Here is a 23,065-nt window from a genome sequence, read left to right as displayed (position 1 = left end):
TTTGGCATCTTGCTAACCAGATCTTAGTCCTTGATATCATTTGGTTATGTTGTAGGTAATTCCTGCTTTGCATGTCCCCCTCTCCAAAGTCTCTCAAGACAGTGTCAAACTCCAAATTCCATGTCTGTGTCTACTCAACACAGATTGGTTTTGGCTTCTGTTTTTTGGTCAGTAACGTCATGGAGATGGCATGCCTGCAAATATTGGAATCAAGCAGGTCTTGGTTTTACAAATGCCAGTGCTAGTACATCATTGCAGGAAGTTGAATAATTACAAACAATACGATGTTGCTCATTTTGCTGAATACTTGATGTTCATAGTTGACTTCAGGCTCATTAAGTGGCAGGTTGGGTTTGAGATACAATTGGCTACTGTTGCTTTGTCCCTCTTAAGCTCCTGGCAGTCATGACTTATTTGTGTTTCTTCCGAGGGAACAAGAAATGGAAGGTGCAAAGGTAGTTTTTTTTTTAATTGCCTGTCAGAATAGTCCTCAAATCCTCTCTAGCCTGGGCTTTGCTGGCTGGCTGTGGTTTATCAGATTTGTTGTCCAAAACAGCTGGCAGGCACCAGATTGGAGAAGGCTGCTCTTGGCCAAGTAATTTGCAAAGAAAAGGAAGTGCCATATACTTCCTGTTTGATAGATTGAAAACAAAGGCAGGAGCCATTTATTTTTCCTCTCCTGTGCAAAGTGTTTGTCTGGGAAATTAATGTGGCATTACTTCTGGGATGTAGCTGTGCTTTCTGAGAGAAGGGGCCTGGGAATGTGCATCATTTCCCATGAGTATTCATTGGGGTATGTTGCTCTTTCACCAAGTGTCAGTAGAACTAGTTGCACACCTGAAATTATTGTGGCAATATCTCTTTGTAGAGTTAAGAATCTGTGCCTGAAATACATTTTCCCTCTGCAGCTATTTCATTTATGCAATTTAATAAATGGAGTGTACAGAGTTAGAATACCAGGGTGGAACAAAACTGATTTTGAAAATTAAACTGATTCTGCTGTGGGAACACATTTTGCAAAGTCAGTTCCTTATTCTCACTAAGGAAATATGCCAGATAAAATCTTTGAGTAGCTTTTATAAAATTGATGGATGTGATATTTAAATTCAGCCAGCTTTTCTTTTTCATAATAATGCAGAGCTACACAGTTGAGTTTTGTTTTTTCATAAACATAGCAGTCTATTTGCTACTAACAACAACAACAACAAAGAAAGAGTACATTATTCAGAAGAGTAAAAATAATGGGATTATGTAATTACATGGCATTATGTTCATCTGTTGTCTTATAAACAGAAAATATATTAATAGTTCAGTGGTTGAATCATATTTGCTCCTTTAAAGCTGTTGAGTGCAGCCTGATTTGATGCACTTTCATTCAGAAACAGATCTGATTAAGTGCAATAACCTTACTCCCCATTAAGTCACAAGGTACCTATTTTTAAGATTTTAAAATTAATAGGCAAGTAGTGCTTGATTACTTTTCTACGAGGGTTGAAATACTACTTGTGTTCAAAAATAGCTAATTTTAAAATTAACCATCATGCTCATTGTTTTCATAAGCATATTCTTCCATATCTGGTCATATGTTTTTTGTTATCTGTGCTGAACATATGAAGCAACTACCAAGTTTACTTCATGGTTTCTTATTTTTAAAGACAACTTTTAAAGTCAGTTGGCTGGATTCCAATGTCTATAAGTAATTCTGAACACCACAGTGTTCAATAGCCAAACAACAGAGCAAGCTTTTTCCTTGCCAACAGCCCTTCCAAAATGCAGAAATGGTGTCATGAGTTGTTCTGTCTGCATTTGAAATGCTGTTTTGTCCCCAGAGGTGATGAATTATATAGATGCTGAAGACAGCTTGATGTTGACTTAAACTGAATGCACACTCATTGAAGTCAATAAGATCACACGAGGTAGAAATCATTTCAGATTTTTGATCCATTATGTTGCCCCAGTTTGTTCAACTATATATATATAGGTAAGCAGTACCAGCCTTTAGTTAATTGACTGAAAGAATGTGCTATGTAAGATTTTTCGATTTTTATCAATGTGACAGTATACAGAAACATTTTACTATTCACCCTTGTTTTTTAATCATGCCAGAGTCAACCTGTTTGGGACCTGGACATTATGGGTTCCAGAATTGGAGACTCCCGAAGCCAGAAACTATTAAAGGATTCATTGGCTGCTAAGGAACTTCAAACCATGGAAAAACACCTTGCTGGTAAGTATCATGGCATAAGAGCCCACCATTTGCTAAAAGATAAAGGAATATGATAAGAAGCATTTACTAAAAATTTACCTTTGCAGTACTTCATCAATATAATAAGAATATTCATTTTAAAACAAATATGGAAGCTATACAATGTATGGTAATCAGATATATCTGGACAACTTCCATAACTCTAACATTTAAGTGTCTGAACTGTTATTGCTGTTAGCCAGAACTGCATAAATCTTTCCAAATTACTCCAGAAAATCCAGTGTTTGAATGAAATACTATTCTATCCATTTTTATATCAGCATTCTGAAGAGTAATCTTTAGCTGCTTAATCTTGGTGTAATTAGCTAGGCAAAATTGTCACCATGGAAGGGCCATGAAAGAATTCAACCCAAATTGTCATTGAAAGACAGTAGTTTTTTGTTTTGCCTTAAGTTTACTTGATACAAAGTTTCAGAAGAGAATTGTTCATAATTCCATGTCCTTAGTTTCAACAACATAAAACTGCTAAACATGAATTTAGGGATGCTTCTTGTATGGGGCGAAAACATGTTGAAATAAATATTCTCCTTATTAGAAGTAGTTGGAGAATGTAGTTAAGTATTTTATTTAAATTATTCTTGGGATGTTTTTAAGGGTAGTTCCTGTTTGTGAACTTGCTAAGATTATTGCTGTAAACAAAACCCCAGTATATTCAAACATGCAAGTTCATACATTCTGACCAGGATTCCTATCTTGTTCTGTAGCAAGAAAATACACAAAAATCTACATTACCAGTTATATTAGCTGTAGCACTGTCAGAGCTTGTAGAACATATATGCTTCCTTGTCAATGCTGGTGATACTTTAATTGCGATGCTACTTGTGTAGCCAACCACACATTTGTGATCACTGTAATTCAAACTTGACTAGTCATAGCAGCCCATATGCCAGATGTCCCAACATTTTTGGAACACTGAGCACATCTGGAAGAAAAACAGCTGTGGGTGCCACCACAAAATTGCTCCTGTGGGTCTAGAAAATAACTCTTGCCTTTCTTCATGCCCTTTCAACAGCAGATCAGTTGCAGGTTGAGACACAGGAAGAAGAATCACACACCCTAAATGTTTTCAAAATTTTTAAAATTAAAAATTCCCTGAAGAGGCAGGGAATGGAGTACATTGCAGGTGCTATTGAAGGTCCCTGAGGTGCCACACTGGGGCCTCCTGTCCTATGCCGCTTAGACTAATCTTTGTATCAAGGAAGAAAGGCAATATGTATTTCTACAATACTAATTTAGTCAGCTTGAAGGGGAGTACCATCCAAGTCCAGTTTTTAAGCTCTAAGCATTTTTCACCTGGTTCTTGGGAAATAAAATGCATGTTATCATTCATTTTCTCCCTTCCAAAATACAAATGAGATAGTGATAATCTTGTATTTCAAGTACTAATATTTCTTTTCTTTTTCCTTACTCAAATTGAGCCATGTCACACTGATACATGATTTTTTCTATTAATTTCTAAGCTTTCTATTGATTTCTATGGCACCCAATAGCTGAAGCTCTCTGAGCAATTCACAACAATGTGTTAAAGTACAATAAATTTATCAGAACTGGTTAATTAACTGAAGCATTAACTGACATGTTTTGATACATTTGTGTGTGTGCACTCGCACACTTGTGGCAGAAGGACTCAACCTGTTGTAATGGATGCTAGACTGGGTGCCTTTCCTGAGGAGGAAACTACTGAGCTTGCCGGGATAGGTCTGGGTCCATTCAGCTTCCTCTTAAGTAAAAGCACATTTGAGGTAGGCAAGCCTGGCTACCATCATTGCAAATTTGTTAGGTTTCTTGTTCATGACTTTCTAGACCCACTCAGTTTTCTTTTCACCCAACCTCAGTGCTGGCAATATAACATCAGAAAGCAGTGTGGACATGTTGGATCAGACCAATTGTGCATAAAATCCAGCATACTGGAATGGATGCCAACCAGCTGCCCATGGGAATCCATAAGCTGCCCATATTCCATAAGTGCAACAACCCCACCAAAATTCTGTAGCAACTGGCATAAAATATCCAGAAAGTATCCCTGCAAACTCCCAATTTCTTATATATGGACCTGCTTCATATTGCTCGAGTTAGTAAGATTGCGACTTTATCATGCTGGTTGCATTTATTTCCATTCAAATAGCACTAATTGATTTTTTCTTAAAATAATACATGTGCCAAGTTTTTCTTCAGGTGAAAAGTGTTAGAATGTTTTTTGATTTTTTAAAAATTGAGAACAATTGATGTTCTATATTAATTGGAACATACATTTGTTGTTAAATAAATGTAAATAAATTTGTAGTGGAAAATCTTTAAATTAGCTGTGGAGAAGTGATTTAAATGCTTTGTTTATCAGTGAAACCAATCCGTTTTTTTTCAGATAACTGAATGTAGGGCAAAATTATGATGCTTATAAAAATCTTATTGAGATATAAATATTACCTATAAGCTTTACTGAAGCTTTATTCACTGAAGATAAGTCAATGAACCCAGTCATTAAAACAAAAACAAAAACAGTTAATTTAATTGCAAGAGAATTCATTCCACATTTGGTTTAAGTTATGGCATCTTTACAGTTATCTATTAATCCAAGGGATTTAAACAGGTATTTTACACATTCCAAAGTGATGTGTATTGATTTAAAAAAAACTTAATGCAAGAAAAGTCATTATAACATTAAACTGAAAGTATCTTGTTTAATGATGTCATTCTTTCAATTAGATTATTTTTAATGTTAAAGAAACCATTCCCCCATTTCTATGTTTTATTAAATCAGTGACATTCACTTAGTCAGTGTGCAGTAATCACTATTAGAGGACTTTCTGATAACAAAATATTGGCTAGCTCAGAAATTAAGTCCTCTGAAATTTTGCTAAATATGTACATTCATCACACTGTTCAACAGTAACATTTAAATGTTGAACATCTTGCTCTAATATACATTGCTCAGCAGTCCCTTGAAATAAGGCTGACTATATTAAATGACAATAGCCTCTATTACTTCATCTGGAATCAGGAGTTCACCATAAATAGTGAACAGTGTATTCACCTTTCTGCCCTTTATGAACAATCATAGAACTATGAAGGACTAGAAAATAATCTAGCCTCTCCTGCTGCCTCAAGAGGACCCATCCACTTCTTTTCCAGAGATCAGAACTTTGGATCAAAGATACAGAGCCATTGTGCTTCCAGAAGGATAATTCCAGATCACGTACACAAGTAATCCAAGTTGCATGGTGACATTGAACTGTGAGATGTCTTTAAACCAGGGGTCTCAAACTCGCGGCCTGCGGGCCAATTGCCGGGACGGGTGGGCACGGGGGAGGGGCCCTGCGGCCTTCAAAGTGCCAGTGGCACCCGGGTCGGCCTCCGGGAGTGACGTGGGATGAGCGGCCCACCACCACCGCAGTGGTGGAATACTTGATACAGCCCTGCCTCACCCAGACTCTACTTCCGGCAGCTCCCAGGTAAGTTGAGTTTGAGACCCCTGCTTTAAACAATGCATTCTACACTGCTAAACCTCAGATTTGGTTTAAGTTTATAGGAAGCTATAGTTTTTGCTTTTCATTAACAGTGATATAGAAGCCCCTTTAGAAGAAATCAGCCCCGTTTTCTGATTGGTCTTTAGTCATTATCTCATTCAGGCTGTTACTATGGGGTGGACCACTGTTACTATTTAAACATGCCCATATAATGTAGGTGATGCCACAGAGAGCCAGCATGGCATTAGCAGCTAGCTCTCACCATGGTTATTGGGTACCTTCGGCCTTTTCTATCTTTGTCACTATACCATGTACAATTGTTATCTAGGTTCTGTTGAAGAAAAATGCTAATACATTTACATTAATATTAGCTATTACTTTTCACTGATCTTGCACCTGTTAGACCTCATCCGGAGGAATGTATCCAGATTTGGGCATCACGGTTTAAGAAAGATGCAGACAAAGGTTCAGGGGAGGAAAGCTTACAGGGGAAGGCAGTTTACAACAAAGGGCAACAAGGATGATCCAGGGACTGGAAATGAAGCCCTGTAACGAGAGACTGAAAGAACTGGGCATGTTTAGCCTTGAGAAGGGAAGACTTGAGTGAAGATATGATAGTACTTGATGTCACAAAGAAGAAGGCCAGAATTGCTTCTCGGTCATCCCAGAGTGCAGAAACATAGAAACATAGAAAACAGAGCGAGTCAGAAGGGGTCTCTCGGGCCATCTAGTCTGACCTCCGGCACCAGTCGGCTCCGCTCACGACATGCCCACCATGTGGACGTCCAGCCTATCCTTGAACACCCGCACCGATGGGGCCACAACCACCTCCCAGGGAAGCCCATTCCACACCCTCGGGGTCCTGACTGTCAGGAAGTGCTTCCTGGCATCCAAATGGAACATTGGTTCCCTGAGCTTTGCTCTGTTGGAGCACGTTCTGCCTTCCTCTGCAGGGGAGAACAGGTCTCTACCCATCTCCATGTGACATCCCCTCACATACCTGTATGTCGCCAACATATCCCCTCTGAGTCTCCTCTTCTCCAGGCTGAAGAGACCCAGTTCCCTCAGTCTCGCCTCATACCCCATCCCCTGCAAACCGGCCACCAACCTTGTGGCCCTACGCTGCACTGACTCCAACCTGGCTATATCCTTTCTGTAATGAGGGGCCCAAAACTGAACACAATACTCCAGTTGCGGGCACACTGGAGTTATGTAGAGTGGTAGTAATATCTCTCTTGATCTAGAAGCCACACTTCTGGCTATGCAACCAAGGTGGCGTTTGCCCTCTTGACCACCGCATCACACTGCTGACTCATGTTTAGCCTGCGGTTAACCAGTACCCCGAGGTCCCTTTCACAAGTGCTGCTCTCCAGCCACTTATCACCTAACCTGTACTTATGACACCTATTCCTATGCCCCAAGTGCAAGACCTTGCACTTATCCACATTGAACGCCATGCTGTTTTCTCCTGCCCACTTCCATAGTCTGTCCAGATCCTTTTGGATCCGGAGTACCTGCTCCTCAGTTGTGGCCACTGTTCCAGTTTTAGTGTCGTCTGCGAATTTGATAAGCAGACTGTTCACCCCTTCTTCCTTGTCATTAATGAAAAGATTTAACAGGATCAGCCCCAGGACAGAGCCCTGGGGGACCCCGCTTGTCACTGGCCACCATCCCGATGATTCCCCACTAATGGTTACCTTCTGCTTTTGATCAGTCAACCATGCCCTAATCCACCGGACAGTGCTTTGGTGTATCCCAGAACTCCTCAGTTTCTCCACCAGGATATCATGGGGCACTTTGTCGAAGGCCTTGCTGAAATCCAGGTATACCACATCCACTGCATCCCCTCCATCTAGCCATCTCGAAACCTTGTCATAGAATTCCACAAGGTTTGTCTGGCAGGACCTGTTTTTGCAGAAGTCGTGTTGTGGGGCTGTCAGCCTCCCTTCCCTATCTAGCATCACTAGATCTCTCTCCATTATGAGCCTTTCCATTGTTTTTCCTACAGTGGACGTAGGAAAATTGACCCTTTTTGAAAATTGGGACCACTGATGCCATCCTCCAGTACTCTGGAACTGCACCCATTCTCCACAGGGTCTCAAAATTGGAGGCCAGCGGGTGTGAGAGAATACCTGCCAACTCTCTAAGTACTCTCAGGTGTAATCCGTCAGGGCCTGGCGTCTTTGTAATGTCCAATGCCCTAAGGAGCCCCTCGACTTCAAGGGGGGTGACTCTTATCAGTGCCCCTACGTCCACAGGCTCATCTAATCTCCTATCTGGATATCCCCCGTCCTGCTTTGGGGAGAACACAGAGGCAAAATAGTCATTTAGCATCTGTGCCTGTTCCCTCATATCAGTCACTGGATCTCCTTCCTCCTTATTTAGTGGTCCCACCACTCGTCTCCCCTTCCTCTTCCTATTTGCATGCTGAAAGAAGCCCTTTTTATTGCTCTTGATATTCTTGGCAAGTCTCAGCTCGTAATCAGCCTTAGCCTTGCGAAGAATCCTTCTGCAACGGGCCTCCTCCTCCCGGTATACACTTTTGTCTATTTCCCCCAGTACCCATGCAGGACATGGAATAACAGGCTCAAGTCACAGGAAGCAAGCTTCTTCCATCTTCACCCCCAAATTGGATTTTATTTTCCTTCCATGCATCTCCATTAGAGTACAACATGTGCATTCTTTTTTTGCAGACTTGCAATTTAGTCATTCTTCCTCACATTCTTTAAATCTGCTTTCATATTATTTTCTGCATTCTTGAAATGCACATTCATGCTCATTATTGTCCATTCAAACATATAATTGTCAACATTGTCCCATTAATTTATTAGATATGCTAGGCATGAATTTCACACACTGTCCTAGTATCTTCTTTGCAATGACTACTTGAACTGGAGAATGATCCAGCTACCCAAGTGTACACAGATTCAAGACTCTAGAAATTCACTGTACTGAAGCTGGTTACTCAAACTTAACTGTAGCTACAAACACTTGCAGTCATGGCTGTTATATTTTAGTATCCTCCCTGATTTTATGAGCAGCTGTAACAAATATTATTTTTTTTTTATTTATTATATTATTTATTTATTTAAAACATTTGTATCCTGTCCTATATATAAAAGTGTTAGAACGGTCCAACAACAAAGGTACAGCATCACATCAATAATAAAAACCCAACTAAAATAAACATTAAGTCTTAAAATAATGGGAAAATAAAAAGGGTTGGGGGAATTTCTTCAAGTACTAGGTGAGGTCTGAGGATAAACGTGCTTTGATCAGATGTGTACTCTTTCTGTTCACCAAACATGAATTTGGTTCAGACCCTAAAAGGCTCAAAATCTTCACTTATGCTCAGGAACCTTCCACACAAAGGTGAACACAAATACAAACACTGAGCAAGTTTTCAAATGGTTTTCTTTACTGCTTTATATCTTATTTTTGGCTGATTTTCTAGGGATATTACTGGCCAGATGTTATGCACATGCATTCTAGCAAACCTCAGGTGTGCTCATGGGAGGCTACCCATTTTGGCAGGGCTGACAGTTCAGAATTTGAAGATGAGATGTGTGCAGGGCAGGCTGTCTATTCTGGAAGCTCTGATAGCTCAGACTCCGATAACAAGATGATGAAATGGTACCAGTCGCAGCTGCAGTTCTGGGCCCCGTGTACATGCCTGTGCCTGCTTTGGGGAAGATTAGTTCAAGGACAGCCAAGCGGGCCAGCCAACATGCCTGTGGGAATGGGGAAGAGCAACAACATCTTGGAAAAAAAGAGATTTAGAGATGGGGAGTCTATCAGCTGCCTCCTAAGGAGGTAGACCCAATAGTTCATCATGATAGAGTGGCTCAGTTGGGGTTGTTGATGGAGGAGTGCAGGTGTGTCTGGTTCCATATATATATATATATATATATATATATATATATATATACACACACACACATACACACACACACACACAACACACACTCTCTCTCTCTCTTTCTCCCCCCACCCACCCCTTTTCTCTCCCTGGCTTAATTAATATATCTGGCCTTGGTGGGGGTTTTTTTAAAGTCTAGTTTTAATTGCTTTAATTTGTTGTTTTTAGCTACTTTAGTTTGGGGAGGTGGGGGGGGAGAGAGAGAGGAGAGTGAAAGGAAAACCTTGTACACTTTCAATCAAATGCCACATTTTTGGTAAGAGATCCACACTTGCTGCCTGCATTCTCTACCAATCTATTACAATTGCAATACTTCTGATTTGGTATGCATGATGCATGCTTCAACCCCAAATTTCCCCTGGGAGATGCAATGTATTTTGCTGGAGTCTAACATACGTTTTTGTAAAATCCAGGGTGTAGGCAGTAGGAAGCTAAACAGTGGTACCAGGATCCAGATAAAGTAAAGTCCAATCAGCAGTCAAATTCAAGTCATTATCCAGAACAAGCCAAGGTCAAACCAGGAGCAAACAGGGAAGCAAACAAAGGATAGTCCTTTGCATTACCATGTTGTTGTTAGTCACGAAGTCGTGTCCGACCCATTGTGACCCCATGGACAACATTCCTCCAGGCCTTCCTGTCCTCCACCATCCCACGGAGTCCACTTAAGCTCACACCAGCTGCTTCAGTGACTCCATCTAGCCACCTCACCCTCTGCCGTCCCCTTTTTCTTTTGCCACCTATTGTTCCCAACATTAGGCTCTTCTCCTGTGAGTCTTTCCTTCACATTAGGTGGCCAAAGTATTTGAGTTTCATCTTCAGGATCTGGCCTTCTAAAGAGCAGTCAGGGTTGATCTCCTCTAGGACTGACTGGTTTGATCGCCTTGTGGTCCAAGGGACTCGCAGGAGTCTCCTCCAGCACCACAATTCAAAGGCCTCAATCCTTTGGTGCTCAGCCTTCCTTATGGTTCAGCTTTCACAGCCATACATAGCAACTGGGAAAACCATAGCCTTGACTATATGCACTTTTGTTGGCAGGGTATGTCTCTGCTTTTTAGTATGCTGTCTAGATTTGCCATAGCTTTCTTCCCAAGGAGCAAGCGTCTTTTAATTTCTTGGCTGCAGTCCCCATCTGCAGTGATCTTGGAGCCCAGGAAAATAAAATCTATCACTACCTCCATTTCTTCCCCATCTATTTGTCAGGAAGTGAGAGGACCGGATGCCATGATCTTAGTTTTCTTAATGTTGAGTTTCAAGCCAACTTTTGCACTCTCTTCCTTCACCCGCATCAAGAGGCTCTTTAGTTGCTCTTCACTTTCTGCATTACCATAATTATCAATAAAGCTACTAGAAGCTAAATCCAGTGTCAGCTTCTGTCTTTGAAGGGTAAAAAGTAAAGATGGTTGTGACAGCTACAGAGGATGGCGAAGTGGATGGAAGATAGAAGATAGAAGTCTCTTATCTTGTCTAGGATTCATGCAAAAGGAACTAAAGGATTTATTAACAAAGGGGTCAAACTGTATCCTTACCAATCTGCTTGAGGAAAGAGTGAAAGGAAGTTTGAACAAAGTGTTGACAAGATAATATCTCAAACTGAGATTCTAGGAACTGCATAGTTTAACAAGATTCACATCACCTACAACATGTAGCCTAGTTGCTTTAACAGGATTCTGGGAAAATCTTGATCCTTACCTTTTGAGGGCAATTTGGATTTTCAAAGATCTTGAAACAGTATTGAAAGTTAAAATGCCTCTCTGATGAGGTTATTCCAGATTGAACACAGATAGATATTCACCCACCCTTTGAATGCTGATGTATGTTGATTCTCAGGGTGGCAATGTTATAAATATTCAAGAAAACTGATATTGCAATGCATAATGGTTAAAAAAATTGGCTTAAGAGAGCATGTATTGAACTGTGATCTCATCCCATGTCAGATTTTTTAGATCTCATCAAAATATGAGAAGTGTACTGATACATAATTCCTTGCATACAAAATGTTTGTGAGAAATGTCTCTGAGATAATGATGTGCCAGAAGCCATTTAGTAAGTTCTGGATGACAGAAATCTAAGTTTTCAGAGTGGTGCAGCAACTGGTAAACTATATTCTTGCTTAAGAATGTGTGTGACTATAGATATATGGATACATTTACATAAGCGAAACAGAAAGACACATGTGTCCTTGCTTTGCTGTCTCCCACTCCCATTATATCAATTTATTTTTCTGTCTGTGCAGACATTGCAAAGGACCTAGCATTGTGGGAAGAAGGAAGACTATCAAGAAATACCAGTAGCCCACAAGCTAATTTAGTTGCATTAGATCATCAAGGAAATTTTAAAATTGCATCAAGCCAGGATCCAGGACCACTATTGCCCGTTCAGACTGGGAAAGATATTCAACTCCAGCTTCAAAGAAAAAAATCACCATCATTATCCAGTAACAATACACTGCAGCTCTCCAGTGTCACAAATGGTAGGCCTCAGTCTCCCAGTACACAGACCAACAGATCTTCTGTGCTGCCAACTCAGGCAAATAGGTCCACAACCCCAAATACTTTGTTACAAAGACCAATTTCCCCTAGCAACCAAGGAAATAAGGAAGGACTCATTAGCATGCAAAGGAGCCGGTCTTTAATATCAAAAAACCAACTTGGGAGGACTGTCACCACTCCTGCAGGGCTACTTGAAACCAGTGGAGATGTCACTCTAGGAAATGTCACTCAAAGAAGTAGTTTGTCTGAAGTAAGTTTTTTTTTAACTCTATCATCCTATAAAGCTGTGATATTATGTACATCCCTGTTGATGCATTAGTTTTAGAATTCTGCTTATATAGAATAAGATTAATTAAACATTACTAGGTATAAGATTCTGTGAATTAGCACATATCATATTAGCATATATCTTAACTTAGTTTTTGATGGAAGTTTCTGAAATACAGAATGAGTTTGTTGTAGTGCTCTTGAGTTGCTTTCAAGGTATTACAAATATTTATTTTATTTTATTTATTTAAAACATTTCTATGCCGCCCCAATTGCAACAAAGCCTAGGGGCGGCTCACAAAAAAAAAAAAAAAAGAAAGAAAAAAAAAAAAAGAAACACACACACACACACACACACACACACATTCCCCATGTTTCACTTTCAAGTGTTAGAATGTTTGCTGTCAAAAGAGAAGACTTTGATTTCATTAGCATGTATTAACAATGCAGTTCTGTCAGTTGCATATATATTACTATTCATGTTGAAAGTAATTAAGAATCAAAAACTAAATACCATTCAGAAAGCTGAAGGAAAGATTTATAATTCATGGTAGAAAGTAAATTGGAGGGTAGAGTCATATGTCTGCTTTTTGCTTACCATCATTTCTGAACAGAATTGTGTTTTATGCAGTCTAACATGTCATCATAACAAGAGTAGTAGCCAAGTCGATTGTGTTGCAGTGATCTCCCAGATTTTTGTGGCACCTTAAGGTGAACTAAGAACACAGATATCAATGTAAAGTTGCTGAAGTGCAATTCATCAAGAATGTCATGCTCCTGTCTGGTTGGTTGGTTGAATTTGTGTTCCTCCCAATAGCTGGATCTTGTGGCTTGAATATGGATTAAGGTTTTAGGTTGTTGTTTTTTTTAAACTCACTGCATTTGTTAATTCATTCACCATTCTATTAATATTTGTGTTATTACTCTAAATTTTTTGTAAATGGCAATCATTGAAGTAATCTTTGCTGTCTATATTCTTTGCATTTCAGTTCTCTTTAGCAGCTCAGTTTACTTTCTTTTTTCACTACCATCACCTCTTCCTCATTGTAGGAAAGATAACCTGAGCAATCTGTAGTTTTATTGTAATTTAATTAACAATTCTATTCCAAAAGTATGTTTAAAATTTATTTGGTGCTGTGCTGAAAAATATGAACAATGAAATTTTGTGTTTTTGCTGATCAGATTGGGAGCCTGTAACACAGTCTTCCTGGGCCCATTTCTAATAATTGAAATTCTTTAAAGCTCTTCCTTTCTGTATGGGTGAGACTTTATTATTAACCAGTGTTTTTTAAAAGCAGGCATAAAGTGTATTTTGGAGAATTTGGCAAAGATTAATATGCAAGCTGTGAAGTCCTTTTTGTAAGAAGTCCAAGATTTTAGTTTTGCAGTTCCATCTAAAGGAATTATAAGTTGCCTGATGATCTGAGTTACCGTACAATTTCCTTGGCAAGGAAAATGCTGTCATAAATTTGCAGGTGTGTTGCATTGCCAGTTCACTTTCAAATTCAAACAAAGCAGTATAACATAGATAAATATTTTTATTATCTTTACAAATGAATAAATCAATGGCTTGAATATTTTTACATACATTTTTGCATTTTTGCTCTTTTAGATCTTCAAACCTTTCTGAAAATGCAACCCAAATTCAGATAAATAGGTCAGAGGAACAAAGCATTACTGTTTCCTTCACTCTTTTATGAAGTGTGACAACTTGATGCAAAATCTGTGTTATCTCTTCAGGACATTATTTGTTGAAGTTTGTGATAGTTCTTACCATCCTGATGTTGGAACGGCAAGAGGAAAGAGTATATTAGATTTTCCTTTTTCTACTGCACTTGTCTGCTAATAATGAAAGAAGTCCTACACCTGTTTTATTGTATATTGCTTTTATTTACTTTAACATACCACTGTCCTGAAGGGCTGAAGGAAAGTAAAAACAATCTTACAAAAAGAACTAACCAGCTTAACAAGACAAGATAATAGGCTTTGTTTGTTATATGCTGTCAAGTCATTTCTGACTTATGACAACTCTCTGAATGAATGCCCTCCAAAATGTCCTTCAGCTCTTGTAAATTCAAGGCTCTAGCTTTCTTTACACTGTCAGTCTGTATTTGGTCTTCCTTTCTTTCTGATTCAACTTCTTCCTAGAGAAATAGAACAAAGCAGAAGGCAGGGTTTAATAAACCACCATAATATTGCAGAGCTCTTGCTTCTACAATGTCATTGTGAAAAAAAGAGGAAAATATCACCTGCTTACATGAAAATGAAGACATGCTCTGGTTCTTCTTTCCTGGTGCTTCTTTCTTTAACCATATGACTACCAAGTGTAGTTGGTCTATGCTTCTAGTGATATACTGGTCCCATAATATGCTTTGTTTTAGTAGTTAAATGGAGTATAGAAGTTTTGCCTGCTGATTAGAACTCTGTGTTCAGACATGTTTAGAGGCCACCCTTGTCAGTGACTTTCTTCAAAGCACATCCAAGGCTCCAGTTGATGTGATCTCAGCATAGCTACTTGTTAAACCCAGTTTGCCTGATGAACTTTACTGGTGTGACTTGCTGCATCATTAGAACCCAGGTGGTATGACTTGGTTGAGGGGACAGCAAGCCTTAAACAAACCATGGACTGTTCTTGTTGTCCCCCCCCCACCCCCCAAACTTGCTCTCCCTTCTTTTTAATCAATCCAGGCTGGGTTTGGATGACACAGCAAACTATGCCACTAAAGGTACTAGGAGGATCTAGCTGTCACGTGCAGTTGGAAATATAGGCCACAGTGGATTTCCCTCACTGCAGTTGTATGAACTGGTCCACTATTTCCAACCTCTGAATGTCCAGGTTCGCAAACCAACAGTAGAGTGGAAAGAAATATGAGGAGATTAGGCATTTGTTTCTATTGTTCTGTACCATTTTATTTCTACAAAGCAGTATATAGATTCAGTGGGCATTTTATCATGTTCTTTGTTTAGACATGGGATGCATCCTTGAAAACGTCTTCCTCAATTTTTCCTCCAAATATGTACTTTTGATTCCTGTCCTGCATAAAATTCTTCTGATCCAACCTAATTACCTGGTTTGTGTGGTACTGCCTGCAGATTCCCTGCAGACTTTTTTTAAAGTGGAGATTCAAACTTGATACTGTCTTGTTACTTTTCCAAAGAAGAACCTTGTTAGTTTCAAAAGCTGCAGTACTCATTCGCTGAGAAAATGTTACTTAATAAAATGAAACTTTGTGTTTACACTGTATCACTTATTGCTTGATTCCCAGCATAGCAACAGCAGTCCAAACAATATATTTTCAAATGAAAGTATCCAGGAAAGTATCCTCATATGAATCCTGAGTTGAAATTATATCAATACATCCCTGTGAAAAATCATGTCCACCCTGATCCGCAAACAATTTACAAACTGTGGGTTATTTTGTAGTGAGAAATCTGGATTTTATTACAGTTTACATCTGTTCAATGTATATCAAGATTCATTCATTGGCTATTTTTCTACACAGTCAGCCTGCTTGTATCTCAATTTTATTAGAGTTTTCACAGTGATTATCAAAATCTTAGAAAATGAAGTACTGGGGTTTTAGTTAAATATTAAATATGTTTTAACCTGCCTATGCATAGAATCAAGGGCTTCTGACTATTCAGAAGTTAATTTGATAAATTCTAGTGGGACATAGTCCCCGAATCTTGGTGAATCTTCCACTTGCTCAGAAGGACAAGGTGAGCCTTCCCTTTTCCTTGTGGAGGAGGCCATTCCAGAAGTTGAAGTTAGACCCATCAGCTGTACAGCCACTACCAGCTCTGAGCCTCTGGTTGCATGAAACACTGGTAGAGCTACACCACTATTACTGGTCTAATTTTATTTGGCAATTTAGTCCTGGGGCAGGAAAGAGAAATTGTGTGAAATTACTGGGATGTGGCCTTAGCCATTCTTGTACAGAATTAAACCTTGACTGAACTTATTTTTGTGGGGGTGAGTGGGAAGAGGACACCTTTATCCTTCCTTTAGCTCCTTGTAATTGCAAGTACAAATTAGATAAGAAAGAAAGAGAGATTGAATTGGGATACATTTCTGAAATGATGCTATTTATTTTAGGAATAAATTTGTTTGGAAAGTTAAACCAATTAATTGGTTTGGTCAGTTGTTTTAATTTTTATATCTGGGGCATCTTTTTTTTTTCTTTTTCTGACAGGATGAGTTCTTACAACTTCAACTTGCTCACCAGCCTTGGATTTTGCCAAGTGATACTGAAAGTGAAGGAGTGGAGGCAGATCCAGATAAATGTACGAGAAGACTGCTGATTTGTCAGAAATTGGTGGTACCTTGGAGAATATGCATCTTATTTTCACAAAACCATTTCTTACAGCTCCACTGTGCACACGAGCCTTCCGTCCTTCCATCCATCCGTCCGTCCATCCATCCGTCCTTCACTTCCTCCCTCCCTCCCTCCCTCTCTCTTTCGTGTCAAATAGAGCACTTTGCAATAATTATCATTTACTTAGATGAACAGAAAGTGCCCTGATTTTTACTGGTATGAGCTATACTATGGCGTGCTGAAAGTTCTCTAAATGTGTATCTATTACAGGTTGGGGGACAAGTGGCTGGAGAGCAGCACTTGTGAAAGGGACCTCGGGGTGCTGGTTGACTGCAGGCTAAACATGAGTCAGCAGTGTGATGTGGTGGTCAAGAGGGTGAATGCCACCCTTTGTTGCATAGCCAGAAGTGTGGCTTCTAGATCAAGAGAGGTATTACTTCCATTCTATGCGACTCTGGTGCGCCCGCAACTGGAGTATTGTGCTCAGTTTTGGGCCCCTCATTACAGAAAGGATATAGCCAGGTTGGAGTCAGTGCAGCGTAGGGCCACAAGGTTGGTGGCCGGTTTGCAGGGGATGGGGTATGAGGCGAGGCTGAGGGAACTGGGTCTCTTCAGCCTGGAGAAGAAGAGACTCAGAGGGGATATGTTGGCGACATACAGGTATGTGAGGGGATGTCACACAGAGGTGGGTAGAGATCTGTTCTCCCCTGCAGAGGAAGGCAGGACATGCTCCAACGGAGCAAAGCTCAGGGAGCCAAGGTTCCATTTAGATGCCAGGAAGCACTTCCTTCAAGTTAGAACCCTGAGGGTATGGAATGGGCTTCCCCGGAAGGTGGTTGAGGCCCCATCGGTGAGGGTGTTCAAAGACAGGCTAGACATGCACATGGTGGGCATGTTGTGAGTGGAGCCGGCTGATGCCGGAGGTCAGACTAGATGGCCCGGGAGACCCCTTCTGAGCCCTTCTGACTATGCTTCTATTATATTCTCCATATCCAAAATCTTAACAGAGTAGTCTAGCTTTTCTAACCTGGTACCTTCCAGATGTTTTAGACTACAGTTGATAGGATTATGGCCATGTTGACTTGTGCTGATGGGAGTTGAAGCCCCAAACTTTTTGAGGACACTAGGGTGGATTAAACCTTCTCCTTCCTATTATACTGTACCACATGTAGAGAAAGTTGCACAGTGCCAAAAGCCTCTGTTCAATAATTATAATTAAACTCAAGAAAATGATTTGAAGAAGCCAAGTCTGGTAATATTTTGAAAAAAATGTGACTTCAGTTTTACGTTAGCAAAATAACTTCTACAGCCAAATATTTCTGCATCCCAATTTTAAAATCTTGATAGTAATATTGCAGGATTTTTTTGCTTGAGCATAGAATGTTTTACAATCGGAGGTCAAGGTTGTTGCTGAGGATCAACATCATATAGAGGTTAAGGACCTAAATGAAAAAAGCTAAAACAGGTAGCATATTGTAATTTATAATTATGTACTGAGTCTATAACAAATTATGAGTACTGGTTCAGTAAGCATAAATAATCTTCATAGAAAAGTGAATGGCTCTTGACAATTGGAGTTTTGGATTGTGTGTGTGTTTTCTCTATATCACAGTAGTTAGGGATCTGCCAGGGTTAAAATGTGTGTCATTTCCTAAACTAAAGTTTAGCTTTATGACTCCAGAGAACATGCTGTTTAACCAGGTGCTTAGCAGCAGCTATGGCATGGAATTGAAGCCATTTAAACAAAACATAGCCAAGTAGGACAGGCATATAGAAAACTATAACTTGCTGGCAGAATTTTGACTAATACGGACACACCCTGAAAAAATAATAATTGAATACTTGTTTATACTGATAGGACAAAACCACTATTTGCACTTGAAGGAGGCCTCTTACTTTGGTCCTTTTATTATGTGAGCAGGTAAAATTAACCAAAAGGCATTAGCTCAGTATCACATCTGAGCCTAAAATCCTGGTTTATTGTTCTCAAACAATCCCAACCAATTTGCAAGGAAACAATAAATGTTTATTGCCAGTCTAAGCTGATGATTCCTGATTAATTTTTCCTACTAACATGAAGATAAACAACACTCTGCTTGTTCACAGTACATCGGAATAAGCCAGGAATTATGCTTATTGTTATGTTGAAATATAGTCATTCACCAGTTTGTGCAATCACAGTTGCCCACCATGGCTTGTTTCAACCATGGTGAGCTGCAGCATGTTCCAGGAAGTTTTCGAATAGGTTTACAGCTTGTTGTGTCCTCCAAATTCAGGTAGTAGGGTTGCAGGAGGGTTAAACTACCCCTGCATAATCCTAGAATGGGCCATGTGCTGCAGCCCAATGCAGCTTAAGCCATAGTGGCTTCTTTGATCTTACAAACTAACCCACTGCATTGAAACAAAGAGTCCCCTTCCTCCAAAAGCAGTCTTCTTCTGGTGATAAAAGGTGACCTTTTCCTCTATCTCACTGTTAGAATAATTTCATGTTAGTCTACAATATTCATGTAGTTAAAACAAGCCACAGACTGATCCCAAATAGTTTATTTCACCCCTGTAAATGGTCATTGGGAAAATGAAGGTTGCTGATAGAGGGTCTAGCAGCCAAGTCTCCACATTGCCAGATCCTCATTTGACCAGATATTTTCTATATAATTTCTGAACATACTTGCCTGAAAAGCCACAGACCCACAATTATCATTTGAAACTAAATGTTCAGAACTTTTAGGATGGCCATACTTTTGCTATTCCAAATTAGGTGTCTGTGAAGAATTTTAGGGCTTGGTTTGCTGCTTACTGTCTAAATATCTTTCTTTATCAGTTCTTGCAATAAGTTTGTCTGTGTTGAAATAGCATGCAAGGAAGAGAGAGGGTGTAGTAAGAAGTCCCTGCATTTTAGAGAGGGGTAGCTTTTGTAATACTAACTTTGTTACCAACACCATGTTACAAAATGAGTCGAGCCCACTCACTTGTTATTACAAAAACTGCCTCTGTCATGCATGAAATCTGTTTATTTTAACTTGAACTTATGACACAAAGGCAGAGAAGGATAAAAATTCCTTAATTAAAATAATGACTACATTCTTACTAAAGTCTTAAGGCTGCAGCAGCCTTGCATGTTGGTTTAAACCCATATATCACTTTTCATAGTTAGCTATTTTGTGCTATATAGAGTGGGTTATTCTTTGTACTATTTTAACTATAGGAACAGAACAAAAGCTGTTTGATCTAAGCAATATTGTACTGTATGTGACATTTGAGAATGGTAAATTGGTTAAAGAAATAAGTCTTAAAAAAATAATTATATGGGGTAATAGCAGCCATCTGGTTTTGGAATGCAGTTGCTGTAGCCAAGCACACAAGTGAAGGGCAACTCCTGGAAAATGCAGGCTGCCAACACCCTGGCTGAAATATCTTTAAAGTAGAGAGCCAATAAAAGGACCAGCATAGTTTTTAATGCCAATTCGCAGTGCACACTGCAGGTAAAGAACAATCTGGTCTGATTTAATTTTCTGTTAAATCTAGGCAAAGTGTATAAATGAATCAACAATTTGCATGAGCACCATATATGTAATTTAGAACTGAAAGGAAAGAAAAAGTTAATAATTATGCCTGAAATCATAAGAGCTGTATAATTAAACTTCAGTGTAACAGGTGTTTTCAACTCTTCTTTTAATCAATTATGCACTACTAATATTTACTACATTTTTCACCTATGGCTACAGAGGTATTTTAATTCAGGAACTTTGCATATATTGAGATATGTATTGCCAATGGCCCATATGGAAGTGGGAATGTGAAAAAATGGCCGTCTGATTTGGCAATGCCAGCTCAAGAACTGGAACAGAGACCTTCTCTCATTCGCTGTTGCTTTTTTTGTGTCGTTATTTTCTTTTTGCTGGTTGCCTCCTCTTCTTGGATTAGGGCTGATACTAGTCAAAGAGGGATTATGCTGTGGACTGGCATCTCAATACTATGTAGTAAATCAGATTGACCATGCAGTGATATCATCGACAACAGTTCAAAAATTGATGGCAGTTTAATCAATGAATAAATAATGTAATCAATGAATAAATAACAATAGGGGTTTATTAAAAGTTGCCTACAAATAGTTTTGATTATTCCCACCATCTCTCCTGCCCTGCTATCCTGTGAGTAGACTCCATTCGATTAAATAGCATTCATTAAAGGGAAAAAGCACGGTTGCATACTTTCTAGTGCAGAACATTTTCCTTATCAGAACTGTATAAACATAATTTTGTCAGCATAGGCTATACGTATTTGTTGAAGGTTAAAAGTTTATTTTCAGATTTGGACCCATGAACCTGGTACTGTAATTGCTAAGCCCTCTAAATTAGCGGTGTAATAATTCAGCTTTGACAATCTATGTAATATGAAATTAATGATATGTTTTCCATTAAAAAATTAAACTATAAGCAAATTAAACTTTTTATCTAACTGTGCAGTGAAACCTATGAATGTAAACAAGATTTTCCATTTTAAAGTTGTGACAGAAGGGTTAATAATTCATCCTGATTTCAACACTGCATAACTTTCACAGTAAATGCCAAGATAAACCATACCAAAGATAGAAATGTTTAACTTGTCATTTAGACTTAAAAGATTTTTTTAACATTCAAATAAACATTCACAATAGCATTCCAAGCTTTCAGGAGAGATTTCCATTTCCTGTATTCTCTGAAATGAAATTTACTTCCTTTGTGAATCTCATTTATAAACTTAGCAAAGAAGGAATGTGCAGTGATAAGCCTAAAGCATAATAATTTATTACATCATTCATTTTGATGACTTTACTTAGTCACAATAAAAGTGATTGTGTCAGAAATTAATACAAGTAGAAAGCCAAAGGAAAGAGAAATTGTCAGTTTGCTGGCACCATTCGCATTATCTTTCTTTAGTTTTAACAAACTACTTGGGATGTTTAGGTGAACAGTGAAATAGGTATGGCAAGTGATAGTTTAGCAGTGAGTTATGTCTGTCTCTTTTCCTAACTCGAACCCTAACTCATCCATGTACCCTAAACCTTCTAATGTTTCAGCATAAATGCAAACTCTTTGACCTAGAAAATCCTGATCACACCCGATGTGCATGTACACGTGCTTCCCTTAGTTCAGGCACATATTCATTTGGCCTCATGGACTCTCAGTTCCAGTGTTCTGCATTAAACTGCCTTGGTTTTTGCTTTATCACAAGATAAATTTTCTACTTTTTTTTGCTGTAAATCTCCATCAAGAAATGTGCTGAAACACAATGAAGTAACAATGAGTAGGGGAAAATGAAAATTGCTCATCAAAAGTTCATTTTAGCTACATTCATATATCCATTGAGTAAGTTTAGTTAAAGCAGGGGGTGGACAACTTGTGGCCCTCCAGGCGTTTTGGCACAGACCTCCCATTAGTCTTAGCTAGCATAGTAAGAAATCACAGGAGCTGTAGGAGGAAAAGTCTGGAGAATCACAAGTTGCCCACCTGTCTTAAAGCAATAAAATTGAATTGCCATATGAAGGTTGCATATGCTCATTTTGTCATGTTTCTGTAATGATGCATTATATCTAACTCATCTTTTTATAACTGTTTTCCAGGTTTGTGAATGAATTAAGTGAAATTAATGAAGAGTGGTTTCCCATAAACATATAAGCTGCAGGTGCAAAGTTATTTTCATTCATTATATATAATAAACACTTATTTTTATACATTCAACACAATGAAGGTATAATTACTTTAATGTGTGGATGATAAGTTGCACTGAACCCCACATCTTACTATGGTACAGCAGCCTTAGGTAAAATGGTGAACAGTCACTTTTTAATACATAGTCCAGATACAGTGTATCTTGTTTAATTTACACCTCTCTTATTTTGGATTGACATTTGATATATTAAACTGCCTGGTGACAAGGCAGTTTCCTTAAAGATTTTATGCATTTAACTTGACTAAGGTTTTCTACTCCTTGTATTTTTCTAAATGTTCCTCATTTTTAAATCAATTAACTTTTAACATATTTAGTCACATTTGCCTCTATATCTAACATTCAGACATCAGTGATAATTGGCTATTCATTTAGAATCTCTACAGAGGTTTACTGAGACAAGAGAAAGTAACACATGGGAGAGTTGTGGGTGCACATGTATGCATTTTTGTGTGTGTGCATGCACACATGTGTGTATTTGTGTGTATTCATGAGAGCATATCTAACAGGAATTGGCAGTTTCACTTCACTTTTACTGTGTTCTAATTAAATCTTTTACCCTAAAATAAAAACTAAAAAACCCACATTATTACGTGGACTATAATGTGGAATGCAGCATGTATAAATGAAATATG

At 38.8% G+C, this 23,065-nt stretch overlaps 1 protein-coding gene across 1 annotated transcript in view; it reads left to right on the top strand.

Moving 5' to 3' along the window:
- Nucleotides 1–22,385, top strand: part of CUNH8orf34 (chromosome unknown C8orf34 homolog) — a 105,703-nt gene extending 83,318 nt beyond the window's left edge. Inside the window, exons 11-14 of the mRNA XM_044424208.1 lie at nt 2,107–2,227; nt 11,883–12,388; nt 16,599–16,689; nt 22,324–22,385. Of these exons, the coding sequence (XP_044280143.1) occupies nt 2,107–2,227; nt 11,883–12,388; nt 16,599–16,689; nt 22,324–22,331 (726 nt within the window). The 3' untranslated portion in view covers nt 22,332–22,385. The remainder of the gene's footprint in view (nt 1–2,106; nt 2,228–11,882; nt 12,389–16,598; nt 16,690–22,323) is intronic.
- The last annotated feature ends 680 nt before the right edge of the window (nt 22,386–23,065 follow it).

The sequence above is a fragment of the Varanus komodoensis genome, unplaced genomic scaffold (genome assembly GCF_004798865.1).
Source record: "Varanus komodoensis strain SLA01 unplaced genomic scaffold, ASM479886v1 scaffold14_1, whole genome shotgun sequence".
Taxonomy (NCBI): domain Eukaryota; kingdom Metazoa; phylum Chordata; class Lepidosauria; order Squamata; family Varanidae; genus Varanus; species Varanus komodoensis.
This window is presented reverse-complemented; position numbering and strand designations above follow the sequence as displayed.